At 39.7% G+C, this 13,666-nt stretch overlaps 1 protein-coding gene across 5 annotated transcripts in view; it reads right to left on the reverse strand.

The window, feature by feature from the left end:
* Positions 1–13,666, reverse strand: part of YEATS2 (YEATS domain containing 2) — a 103,447-nt gene that overhangs the window by 24,804 nt on the left and 64,977 nt on the right. For 4 of the 5 annotated variants that reach the window (XM_053221152.1, XM_053221154.1, XM_053221153.1 and 1 more), the window contains 5 exons: positions 12,481–12,739; positions 9,505–9,666; positions 7,158–7,330; positions 6,218–6,376; positions 2,699–2,875 (listed from right to left, as the gene is read on the reverse strand). In XM_053221152.1, the coding sequence (XP_053077127.1) occupies positions 2,699–2,875; positions 6,218–6,376; positions 7,158–7,330; positions 9,505–9,666; positions 12,481–12,739 (930 nt within the window). The remainder of the gene's footprint in view (positions 1–2,698; positions 2,876–6,217; positions 6,377–7,157; positions 7,331–9,504; positions 9,667–12,480; positions 12,740–13,666) is intronic. The other variant, XM_053221155.1, reaches the window with a different exon arrangement.

Raw genomic sequence — 13,666 nt, forward strand, 5'->3', positions numbered from 1 at the left:
TTATCACAGTAAAAAACAAAAAACGAAACAAAAAAAACCTCACCACCTACTACGTCACTTTATAAAAGGATATTTCAATACCAAATAAAGGAGGACATAATCTCAGAATATAAAAGTGGAATAAAATGAGCTTTATTAAAAACTCACTATAATGTCTGTCACATTCATTCAACCAACATCTACTTCATGGCAGGCACAGTGTTAAATCCTAAAGCCCAGAGAGAAAAACCCTCAAGGAGAACAGGTTGACTGACGAATGGTACAGTAGGCATTAGGTACAAGGCACCATTAAAACTGAGAGGAAAAGAGATGCTGGGTGGCTCAGTTGGTTAGGAGTCCAACTTCTGATTTCGGCTCAAGTCATGCATGATCTCATGGTTCGTGAGAGCGAGTCCTGCATTGGGCTCTGCGCTGATAGTATGGAACCCGCTTGGGATTCTCTCTCCCTCTCTCTCTGCTCCTCCCTTGCCCATGCTCTCTCTCTCTCAGAATAAATAAGTATGCTTTAAAAAAAACAGAGAGGAAAATTACTATTTCTGCCTAGGGATCCCTGGGGAGAGGAGAGTATTGGGAAAAGCTTCGTGTACAAAAATGGCACTTTAGGGGGATCTTCAAGATTCAAGACAGGAAAAGGGGGAAATGAATGTTTCTTAGCAGAAGATAGTAGGTAGAAAGAGAGGCATGAAAGAACATGGTTATGTTCATGGGACTACATGCAAAGTAGAGTGATAACAGGCATGAGAGGTAGTAGTTGTAGGAGATGAGGCCTAAAAAGCAAGCAAAATCAGCTTCAAAAAAAGTCCCTGGGGTGCCAAGACAATTCAAAAGGGAAACAGAGTTTAAATGTTGGTAGGCCAATTGACTGTCTACATCCAAAAGAATGAAGTTTGGCCCTTACCTCACACCGTATAAAGATTAACTCAAAATGGATCAAAGACCTATATATGAGCTAAAATTATAAAACTCTTAGATGAAAATGTTGGCTTAAATTTTATGATTTTGAATTTGGCAATAGTTTCTTAGCTATGATACCAACAGCATAAGCAATATAAAGAAATACACTGGACTTTATCAAAATTAAAAAGTTTTGTGGTTCACAGAGTATCATCAAAGAAGTGGTAAGATGGACCACAGAGTGGTAGAAAATTTTTGTAAATCTGGTAAGAGACTTGTATCTAGAATAATAATGGCAAAGAATCTGAATAGACATTTCTCCAAAGAAGATACACAAATGGACAATAAGTACATTAAAAGATGCTCACTGTCATTAGCTATCAGAGAAATGCAACTCAAAGCCACGATTACCATTTCACACCCACTAGAATGGATATAACAACAAAAAAAAGGAAAAGAACAAGTGTCAACAAGGATGTAGAAAAACGGGAGCCCTCATACATTGCTGGTAGGAGTCTAAAATGGTGTAGCTGCCTGAGAAAACTGGCAGCTTCTCATAGTGTTAAACATAGTTTATGATAGGATCCAGCAATTCCTTCCTACAATTAGCCAGAAAAACCAAAAACCTATCATTACACAAAAACTTGAACATAAATGCTCATAGTAGCATTACTGATTATAAGCAAAAGGTAGAAACCACCCAAATGTCCTTCAACTAATAAATACATAAACAAGGGGCGCCTGGGTGGCTCAGTCAGTTAAGCATCCGACTTTAGTTCAGGTCATGATCTCACAGTTCGTGAGTTCGAGCCCCACATCAGGCTCTGTGCTGACAGCTCGGAGCCTGGAGCCTGCTTCAGATTCTGTGTTTCCCTCTCTCACGGCCCCTCCCCTGCTCACACTCTCTTTCTGTCTCTCAAAAATAAATAAACAATTAAAAAATAAATAAATGCATAAACAAAATGTGGTATGGCCATAAAACTGGATATCGACTATTCAGGTATAAAAAAATACTCATACATGCTACAACCTGGATGAACCTTGAAAATACTGTTAAGAGAAAGAAGCCAGACACAAAGAGTAGTTGCCTAGTACTGGGGGTAGGAGGGACTGCTACTGGGTATGGAGTTTCTTTTAGGAATGTTAAAAAAATGTTCTAAAATAGAAAGTGGTGATGGTTGCAAAACCTTGAGAATATAATAAAAACCACAGAACCGTATGCTTTAAAATGGTAAATTTTATAGCATATGAATATTTCAATTTTTTTATTGATTTTTAATTTTTTTAATTTTTAATTTTTTTTAAAGTTTGAGAGAGAGATGAGGGCAGGAGGAGAGAGAGAGGGAGGGAGAGAGAATCCCAAGCAGGCACTGTCAGCACAGAGCCCAACATGGGGCTTGATCTCATGAACCCTGAGATCATGCCCTGAGCTACAATCAAGAGTTGGACACTTAATCGACTGAGCCACCCAGGTGCCCCTCCAATTTAAAAAAAATTTTTTTTAACATTTATTTATTATTGAGAGACAGAGGAGGAGCAGAGAGAGGAGGAGACACAGAATCTGAAGCAGGCTGCAGGCTCTGAGCTGTTAGCACAGAGCCCGACATGGGGCTGGAACCCGCAAACCATGAGATCCGGACCTGAGCCGAAGTCAGATGCTTAACCAACTGAGCCACCCAGGCGCACCCCACTCCAATTTTTTTTTTTTTTTTTTTAAATAGAATATGGCCCACTGGCATACCTGCTAAATACCTTAATACTTTTATGTTTCATTATGGTTTTCTACTGTTATGCTAATTCTCACCGGCTGTGCAGGACCATTTGCTGAGAGGGTCACAGCTGGGGAAGTGGCAGTTGTGATAACCCCTCCTGCCACTCTCAGCATTGTGGTTCCAGGCTTTGAGAGTTGTGAAGTGGCTGGTACAGACTTCAGTGTGCTATCAGATATTTTCATTAGTGATGCCTGTCCCCCAGGGGCTGCCTGCAGAAACAAAATCGGTTGAAGTAATAATGCTGCCTTGGTTTATAGGCACAATTTATTCCTTACATACACAGGCCCCAAGAATTAAAGCACATCCAAGAAAGTCTTGCTAATCAAAAACATAGGAGGTGTTTGTGCACCTTTCCAATAAACACTCAAGTTTATGACGTTTTACATACAAATGTTCCTTTACCTCTAATGTAGAACAAGTGAATGAATGCACTTACAAGTCACTATTTGGCAATAGTGACTTCAAAGAAATTAGGTCATTTGTTATCAAAATAATGGAGTCTAAAATGCTCTTAAATATATGTGTAATCTTTAAACATGAAAATCTAAACAATATGGGCCAGATTTAAATGGGTAAGTTAAGTGCTCTAGGCTAGTACCTTAGCATTTTATTATTGCTCAACAAATGTAATACCATTAACAAATTATAGTTTTAGTGGGTTAAATTAAGGCTCAGCAAACGTTTCCTGTAAATGGCATTAAGCATTTACAGCACTGAAGGCCATATGGTCCTTGTTTCAACTCCTCAACTCTACTGTTACACGGGTGTGGCTGTGTTCCAGTAAAATATTATTCATAAAAATAGGAAGCCTTGGGCACAGTTCACTGACCTGTGGCCTACATGACTGCTTACTGCCCAAAATTAACACACCCCACAAACAGATACCATTTATCAGTCCCTAGAACTGTGTGTCAGTAATGGCAAAAACACTTTCATGTATCTTATGTCAATGAATCTTTTCATAAACTTTATAGGGTAGATTTTAGTCCCATTTTACAGATGAAGAAGTTAAGCTCAGTAATTTTACCAGGGTCATACAGTTAGTAACTGGAAGCGCCATGATTAGAATGCAGAAGTAGTAGCCATTGGAGCCTGATACATACAAAAATTTTAGTCATACAAAAATGGCTAAAATTAAAAAGGATGACAGTCTCCCATATTGGTGAGAATGAACAGCAACTGTAATTCACATTACTTATGGGAGAGTCAAATGGTACAACCACTCTGCAAACCATTTGTCAGTTTCTTATAAACTTTCTTATTTTTTTAAAAAATTTAATGTTTTATTTATTTTTGAGAGTCAGAGTGTGAGTAGGGGAGGGGCAGAGAGAGACGGAGACACAGAATCCGAAGCAGGCTCCAGGTTCCGAGCTGCCAGCACAGAGCCTGACTCAGGGCTCGAACTCACAGACTGCGAGATCATGACCTGAGCTGAAGTCGGACAATTAACCGACTGAGCCACCCAGGCGCCACCTTATAACTTTCTTATTAACATATACTTACCCTAGGACCTAGCTATTTTACAGTACAAAACATCTATACAAGAATGTTCATAATAGTATAGTTCATTAAAAAAAAAAAACAAAAAAAACAAGAGTATGTTTTAGAGTGACAAATGTTTTGTAACTTGACTGGGACAGTGCTTGCATGAGTTTGTACACTGGTCAACACTCATTGAGCAGTACACATATGGTCTATGCATTATTTTATGTAAATAATACCTTATTAAAAAGCAACAGGTGCGCTTGGGTGGCTCAGTCAGTTAAGCTCAACTCTTGACTTTGGCTCAGGTCATCAATTCACGGTTTGTGAGATTGAGCCCCACGTCAGGCTCTGTACTGATAGCATGGAATCTGCTTGGGATTCTCTTTCTGCCCCTCCCCCACTCATTCTCACCACCCCCCCAAATAAATATACTTAAAAAAAGAAAAAAAGCAACAGTAATTGTTCTGCAGTGGTAGAACAGGAAGAAAGTCACTCCACTAGCTGCAACATAAGCAGGTAGGAAGAAATAAGCTAAGATTTTAAAGAACTGCCTGAAGAATTTTAGGGCCTCATATCTGTTTAAAATACTAAGTGCATCTGACTCAAAGAAATGACACAGTACTAATATGAAAAATATATGATGGAGAAAAAATTCCTTTTTTACAGATATAACCTACCAAACCTTCCTCAAGGTAAAACAAATAACCTGAATAATTCTGTATCTACAAATAAACTGAAATTGTAGTTAAAAACCTTCCCAATTAGGAAAACTTCAGGTTATTATGGCTTTACTGGTGTATTCTAGTTAAAGAAAAAATAATACCAATTCTACATAAAATTTTTTACACAAAAAGTGAACGAGAGAAAAGTTTTTGTTTTCTGTTTTTAAGAGGGAAAAGTTTCTAACTCATTCACTTATGTGATATCACAACCAGACAGGAATTACAAAGAAAACCACTGACCAATAACCCTTACAAAAACTCTAAACAAAATTTTATCAAATGAAACCCAGCAATACATTAAAAGAGAATAACATGTCACAAACAAGTGGGGCTTATTCCAGGAATGCAGGGCTGGCTTAACACTTAAAAAAAAAAAAATTTTTTTTAATGTTTTTTAAGTAATCTCTACCCCTCAACATGGGGCTTGAACGCATGACCACAAGATCAAGAACACACGCTCCACCAACAGAGCCACCAGGTGCCCTCTTATGATCTTCTTAGTAACATTTTTTCTCTAGCTTATTGTAAGAATACAATATACAATACATATGACATACAAAATGTGTGCTAGTCAACTATGTTATTTGTAAGGCTCTTGGTCAACTGTAGGCTATTAATAGTTAAGTTTGGGGGGAGTCAAAAGTCATATGAGGATTCTCCACTGTGAGAGAGGTTGGCACCCCTGACCCACCCCCTGTTGTACATGGATACTGTGGATGGCATCACCTACTACACTATTCAGAATCTCCCGTACGAAGTTCCTCCAGAGACATTTTAGAATGAAGTATCAAGAAAACCTCTGTTTCTTCTAAGGAAATGTGTAGGTATTGTTTTGCCTCTCACAAACTGAATTTTATAACTGATCATGCTTCTGATTTGCTTTGGCAAATTTTATTAATTATATAGGACATAGCTGTTTGCATATCTAATAACTCTGGCCTTATCTTCTCATTCTACTTGTATTTTCCCAAATTTCAAGATTTTATTCTTATTTTTCTATTCTGTTTTATTATCATTTTTTTTTCTTAATTTTTATTTTCTGAGAGAGACAGAGCGAGAGGCAGAGTGCGAGCAAGGGAGGGGCAGAGAGAGAAAGAGAGACACAGAATCCAAAGCAGGCTCTAGGCTCTGAGCTGTCAGCACAGAGCCCGACGTGGGGCTCAAACCCACAAGCTGGAGATCATGACCTGAGCCGAAGTCAGATGCCTAACTGATTGAGCCACTCAGGCGCCCCTTACTATTCATTTTCTTGGGCAACCTTAATTTCTTTGTGGAAAAGGATAAGCTGTAAAAGTTTTAATAAATGCCATAACCACCTTGTATTTGGGGTATGTGTTTATTTACCTGGGTAAACAAAGTGGTTTTTTGTCCAGAGATGACTTTTAATGTTTGTTGCCCTTGTGCAGAAGATGTGCTGACTCCCAGCGTTCCTTGGACCACTGACCCAGTAGTCAGCTGTTTTCCAGATGTCTGGGGTGATGGCTGACCAACTAAAAATGTGCCCTAGAAACAAATAAAGACCTACTCAGTAATTATTAAGTTCAAATGACTTGTCCTGACCCTTTAAATCAGAAGGTCCCATGTTACAAGCTACAATGCCCCCCTTGAATTCTCCAACTCAGCCAAAATAATTGTAAGGAACGCCTCTGCTCTCAGGGTCCCTCCCAAAAGCTCTCCCCACTTTTAGAACTCTGCACAGTAGCTGTGGAGCAGGCTGCTTAAAAACCTCAAGTTTTACATCCGAGTCTTTAAATCTGGATTTAATTTTCAAGATTCATAACTATCCATCCTTAGTAAGAACATTGAGAACAAAAATTCTTAAAGAGGAGTCAAGACTTTAGCAATGAAGGGAAAGAAAGTAGAAACTTGTTCCTAATCATGAATCCAACCTAACTCCAAATACCTTAACTTGATAGTACCTCTTTGGTTACTCCCTTCTAAGAGAAAATTTTCAACTGCACATGAACACTACTCACTAACTCATGGATTTGGAAGGCAAAAGCATAGGAAAAATCTTTCTTTAAATCAGAAAGATCTGGGTTTAAATCCAAATTCTATCATTGGCTTAGCAGAGACATCTTGGGAAAGTTACTTAAGTCTTTCTGAATGTCTAGGACCTCTTGTCTCAACATAAAACAAGCCCAAAATAATATAGATTCATAACATAGCTAAAATGTTAGTATTGACTCCTGATCCCAGAGATGTAAAGATAAATCCACTATAATTAAAGGCAGTTATTAAGGAACCAAAGGATTTAAAAGACACCAGTCACAAACGATCAGACCTGAGGCGTTTGCTTTAGGATATAAGATGTGTAAGTCAGGTGCTGGGATATCCCTCCAGGGCCTGCAGGGCTCTGAGTTCCTCCTGTTCCTCCTCCTCCACCTCCGCTGCCACCGCCACTGCCACCGCTGCCTCCGCCACTACCACTGCCCGCAGCTGAGCCAGACTGGAGGTCTGAAAATACAATGAAATGACAGCAACATCAGAAAAGGTATTAAGAGGCTTAACAGAAAGATAGATGAGCCCAGAGGGATGCTTCCCTTACAGCGACATTCTTTCCCTTTTCTATTTTCTCCTTTCTTTTCTGTAATGTATCTATTCTGTGACAAGAGTGAGAAGAACATCCTAGAACTGAAGACTGATCTACTTCCAACTGAAGGACAGTTGACTAGTTCAGCTCTCGGTACAATGAAGAACTTAACTTTAACAAGAGTTTTGACTTAGTGTGGGACATCAAGAAAGTGTGATAGTGACATTTCTAACCAAGTGCTGACTGGAATGTGCTCAGAGAAGTGCTTAGAAACATTCTGGCATCTCATTTGATTTCAGTGAAACTGCTGGAATTTAGTGAAATTTTACAGTACCTTTTCTGTTGCCCTCTGCCCCAGAAAAAACTGATTTTCTTCACATTTATAATGACTCCAGGGCCCCATTTTTTTTTTCCTTTTAAAATTCTACTTTAAAGCCTTTGAATTTTTTTTTTACTTCCCACTTGGTGACATAATATATACAAACTAAAACCTAAATAGCTCTCTGGGTGAATTGTGGAATACTCACATTGTCCTTTTCTTACATATCTTTTATATACTACAGCTTAAGTAGGAGGAAAAAATGCCAGGGTGAGAGAGCAGAAATCACCCATTATAGTTAGTGAACAAAATGGTGACTAGCTCACACACTACATTTTGGCAAGAGTGGCTAATTTTTAGTGAACCTATTATACCAATTATACTTGGGGGGGAGGGGCTTTTAAATCTTATTTAACATAATTTGTCAAACTGGCTTACATACAACACCCAGTGCTCATCCCAACAAGGACCCTCCTCAATGCCCATCACCCACTTTCCCCTCTTCCCTTGCACCATCAACCCTCAGTTTGTTCTCTGTATTTAAGAGTCTCTTATGGTTTGTCTCCCTCCCTGTTTGTTAACTATTTTTTTCCCCTTCCCTTCTTCCATGGTCTTCTGTTAAGTTTCTCAAGATCCACATATGAGTGAAAACATATGATATCTTTCTCTGACTTATTTCACTTAGCATAATACCCTCCAGTTCTATCCACAATGCTGCAAATGGCATGATTTTATTCTTTCTCATTGCCAAGTAGTATTCCATTGTATATATAAACCACATCTTCTTTATCCATTCATAAGTTGATGGACATTTAGGCTCTTTCCATAATTTAGCTACTGTTGAAAGTGCTGCTATAAACATTGGGGTACAAGTGCCCCTATGCATCAGCACTCCCGTATCCCTTGGGTAAATTCCCAGCAGTGCTATTGCTGGGTCACAGGGTAGTTCTCTTTTTAATTTTTTGAGGAACCTCCACACTGTTTTCCAGAGCAGCTGCACCAGTTTGCATTCCCACCAACAGTGCAAGAAGGTTCCTGTTTCTCCACATCCTCACCAGCATCTATAGTCTCCTGATTTGTTCATGTTAGCCACTCTGACCGGTGTGAAGTTATACCAATTTTACTTCTGATCGAGAGGGAAATAATTCCCTTTACCGTTTCCTTTCCAACACCAAATTGTTTTCTCTATATGTCAAAACAAAAGTTTGTCAATCTAGATAAACCACCTAATTTCCTTGGGGTTTGAAGGCTTGTACACTAAGGCTGACTCTCTATTTCTCTTTCCATCTCCAAACCTAGCAAACTTAACATGCACATCTAAATAATGGCAGGCAGAGACACTTGATTCCACTCCTATTCCTATCCCCTCCAAAATAAATATAGGCTCTCAGCTAACTTCTCCACAGGTGTCACATTTCTAGATATCACTGAAAAGGAAGAACTCTTTTTTGTTTACAGTTCACATGGACAGGTTTCTCTCAACACACCTTCAGTAGCCATACCTCTCCAATGTACTTTGTATCTGATCCCAAACTCTGAGTAGATAAATGCAAAATAACAGTATCACCTCCTAGGACTACGATCATTTAAGCCTACTTCTAGTTAAATTATATGTATGTTTTAAATCCATGTGGGCAAATACTACCATCATACCATCAAATACTACCATCATACACAGAGCTATGGAAATGCTTCTTGAAACAGGTAAGAGCTGCCCCTGGGTGGGTGAAATGAACATACCCAGAAGCCCAAGAACCAAAGATTTAATGATGAACTAACTAGCATTGTTGGTAGCTCGTAGGATGGCTCCTTGAGGGATCAGCAGCAGTTTTCCTTTTCCTGAAGGGTTCTTGCTGTTCGTTGTAAGGTAGAGTTTGGTGCCAGGAGGCAAATTTGCCAAGTTGGCCAGATTAGTGGCTGGTAGCTGTAATGTTGCCATTACTAAAATGGTAAAGGGGAAAAGGGGGAAAAAAAAAAAAAGAGGAAAAACAGTTATGAAAATTTGAACTGAGGTCAATGCTATCTCTAAAATTAAAACGACATAGTAAGATACTTACTGAAAAACATAAACAGTAAACTCTACGGTTTTCTTAAATACACAAGGTGGACAGTCTTAGATATCCTGCTACCTAAAAAATAATCTATATACTAGAAGAGCTTGCTGTAAACTAGAAAGGAGTATTTGTACATAAACAGGGTGACCATATGTCCCAGTTTGCCCAGAACAGTTCCAGTTTATACCTGTGTCCCAATGATTATTAATAGTAATTCTTGGGGCGCCTGGGGGGCTCAGTTGGTTAAGTCTCCGACTTCGGCTCAGGTCATGATCTCGCGGTCCGTGAGTTCGAGCCCCGCGTCAGGCTCTGTGCTGACAGCTCAGAGCCTGGAGCCTGCTTCAGATTCTGTGTCTCCCTCTCTCTGACCCTCCCCCGTTCATGCTCTGTCTCTCCCTGTCTCAAAAATAAATAAACGTTAAAAAAAAAAAAAATTTAAAAAAAAATAGTAACTCTTTTTACTCTCACAAGTACTATAGTTTAGACAGTCAATGATATAATCACCTTATTTATGGATGAATATATATTTCCTCCCAATTGTTTACAGCCCCTTCAATCAATTGCTAGTGATGAATGAATCTACTGATTTGAAACTAGACTTATCTCTCTCACTTTCTAAGAACTAAGAAAATGCCACAGTTAACAACTGGCACATAAACTATGAAACTATAATTCAGCTTTTTAAAGTCTTACCTATGTCAAAGAGCTTTCGCTTATCCCTTAGAATTTATTTCTCGATGCACAGGGCTGTAAGCCTTTAAATGAGATTCTTAAATGGAGACTTACACATCAAAACTTCTGCAAATGCTCTGAATCCAAATCCCCACAAAATGAAGCATACAGAACCATGTGAGTCACCAGAGGCAAAGGACTCTCATGGCCTCCTCCAGCCTGCTGGACTAGTCCTCCTTCTCATTACTACTTCACTGTGCAAGGTTTGGGCAACCAAGAACCTAGAAGCTGCCCCAAAACATCAGGGACTGATATTAAAACTGAGTGCCATTATCTCTCCACTACTGCCAGAACTAATCCCACTTTACACCATATGCATCTCAGCAAACCTCTCTGGTGTGTCACCCGTACCCGGAAGTCCAGCCCCAAACTGCTCTCCATTCCTGATCTGAGTCTACCTTCTCAGGCCCTCCTCCTCCCCCATCTCTTTCACCAAGCCCCCAGGAATTCCTGCTGTGGTCAATTACACCCTTTGTGGTCAATTACACCCTTTAGAATCTCCACCTCTTTCAACCTTAATGTCTTTTTGTGTAACTAAACACTAAAAGTCCTCTGAAGATAGGACTTCCTCCACAGCCCCTTAGCTAAAAGCTGGTTTTTTGTTTGTTTTTTAATCTTACCTCAGTGTATGAGGGCCAGGACTAGAAGAGAAGCCTTTTTGCTCTCCAGTTTGGCTTTCAGACCATTACCACCCCTCATTCCAGAGGAAAAACCTGCTGGCTCCTGTTAGGATCATGCATGGCTCTACCACCTTACCCCTTGCTTTTCTACTCTCATTTACTGAACCCCTAGTCACTTCCCCTCACTTGCTAAAGACTGACTCCTGACTCAGTCTTGCTGTATGCCAACAACTGTCATCCTCAGTGACAGCACTGCAGATGACCTGTTTAATTCTCTGGCTTCTCAGGTACTTCATTTTCTAAACTCCCAAGATCATTTCTTCCAATCTATCTCAAGCACTCTTTTTTAAGGCCACAAATGGACTTTGTCATCACCAGCAATTCATCACCTCTGAAATCTTTATTTTGGACATCTACTACCTTCTTTTTCTTCTTTCTTATGAATCTTTTATATTTATTTTTTATATTTTTTCAAGTGTATTTATTTTGGGGGGGAGGGGGGACAGGGAAAGAGAGAGAGGGAGAGAGGGAGGGAGGGAGTAGAAGGGAGCAGGAGGGAGGGAGGGAGAGGGACAAGGAGAGAGAGAGAAAGAGAGAAAATCCCAAGCAGGCTCCACACTGTCAGGGCAGAACCTGCTTGAACTCAGGAACTGTGAGATCATGACCTGAGCCAAAATCAAGGGTTGGTAGTGTAACCATCTGAGCCACCCAGGTGCCCCTATTTTATTTTGAATATATAAAGTTGGTTCTGGAATTAGTTTTGGGTTTTTTTTTAAGATTTTATTTTTACATAATCTCTAACACCGAACATGGGGCTCAAACTCACAACTCCGAGATCGAGTCACATGCTGTACCAACTGAGCCAGCCAAGCACCCCTATTATTTAGTTTTTAAGTTTTCTTTTTTTAATTTAATTTTTTTATTCAAGTACAATTAACATATAGCATGAGCTTCAGGTATACAATATAATGATACATCAGTATCTCAAAATGCTGCTGATAAATGACCATCCCAAGATTTTAAGTCTGAATACAACACAAAGTGGAGATAAGGTCAAACAAAAATTATGTCAGACCAGAAAGCAGTTATCAAGAAAAACGCTCTATTTCTATTACTCTTGCTAAAACACACACACACACACACACACACACACACACACACACACCCCTCTTAAACTACTTACAGATCTCTACATAAAATGTTACATGAAGAAGATTAACATATTTTTATATACTCCTTATAGCACTAGCCAACAGGTTTTCTTAGAACCAAACACTGAATAAAATCACTAGCAAAGAACAGTTTAGAAAGAGCTGCTGCTGAAAGGGCCCCGCAACAGTATCAGTTACCTGAACCCTGGGATCCACTCTTCTGAGGGCCGGCGGCAGTGACCTGAGCCTTGGTTAAGGCTTGCACCGGCTGAGCAACAATGGTGCCTCCACCTCCGCTCACAATTGCTTTGGCAACTCCTTGGGTCACAACTTGCTTTGGACCAACAGCTTTGGCAACAGAAGAGCTGGCCTTGGCTACAAGGATTTGGCCGCCACTGATTGCTACAGCCTGTTTCACTGCTGAAGGTAAAGTGGACCCAACTGGCACCCCAACGACCTGTTGAAAATAGAGAAGAATCCAGCAGTGCTTCTTCTCAGTCCTTTCAAGGACTCTTCGAACAGAACAGTCACTCTGTTCTAGCAAAGAACAAAGCAAAGTCCTAGCTATGACTTTAATTTAATCCTCTAGGAATGATACCTATGATAGATGTGAAAAACATCTCTCACGTTTTGGATAGTATTACAATAAAAAGCTACAGTTTTTGTCTTAACCCCAGCTACTATCTAGAACTTATTTTATGTGTTTTTAATTAAAAAAAAACTTAGAAAATACAGAAATACAAAGAAAAAATTTCTACTTTTCCAGATACAACCTATTTTTAAATTTTTATTTTTATTAATTTTTTTTAACATTTATTTATTTTTGAGAGACAGAGAGAGATGGAGTATGAGCAGGGGAGGGGCAGAGAGAGCGGCTGACACAGAATCCAAAGCAGGCTCCAGGCTCTGAGCTGTTGTGACAGCACAGAGCCCGATGCGGGGCTCAAATCCACAAACTGTGAGATCATAACCTGAACCAAAGTTGGACGCTTAACCAACTGGGCCACCCAGGCACCCCATAAATTTTATTTATTTATTTATTTATTTATTTAATTTTTTTTAATGTTTATTTATTTTTGAGACAGAGAGAAACACAGCACGAGCAGGGAAGGGGCAGAGAGAGAGGGAGACAGAATGTGACGCAGGCTCCAGGCTCCGAGCCGTCAGCACGGAGCCTGATGCGGGGCTCGAACTCACAAACTGTGAGATCATGACCTGAGCCGAAGTCGGACGCTCAACCAACTGAGCCACCCAGGCGCCCCAATTTTATTTATTTTTAAAGTAAACTCTACCCCCAACATGGGGCTCAAAATCACCACCCCAAGACCAAGAGTTGCATGTTCTATCAACTAAGCCAGGCAGATGCCCCAGAAATAACCTCTTG

This window comes from Acinonyx jubatus, chromosome C2 (genome assembly GCF_027475565.1).
Source record: "Acinonyx jubatus isolate Ajub_Pintada_27869175 chromosome C2, VMU_Ajub_asm_v1.0, whole genome shotgun sequence".
Classification (NCBI taxonomy): domain Eukaryota; kingdom Metazoa; phylum Chordata; class Mammalia; order Carnivora; family Felidae; genus Acinonyx; species Acinonyx jubatus.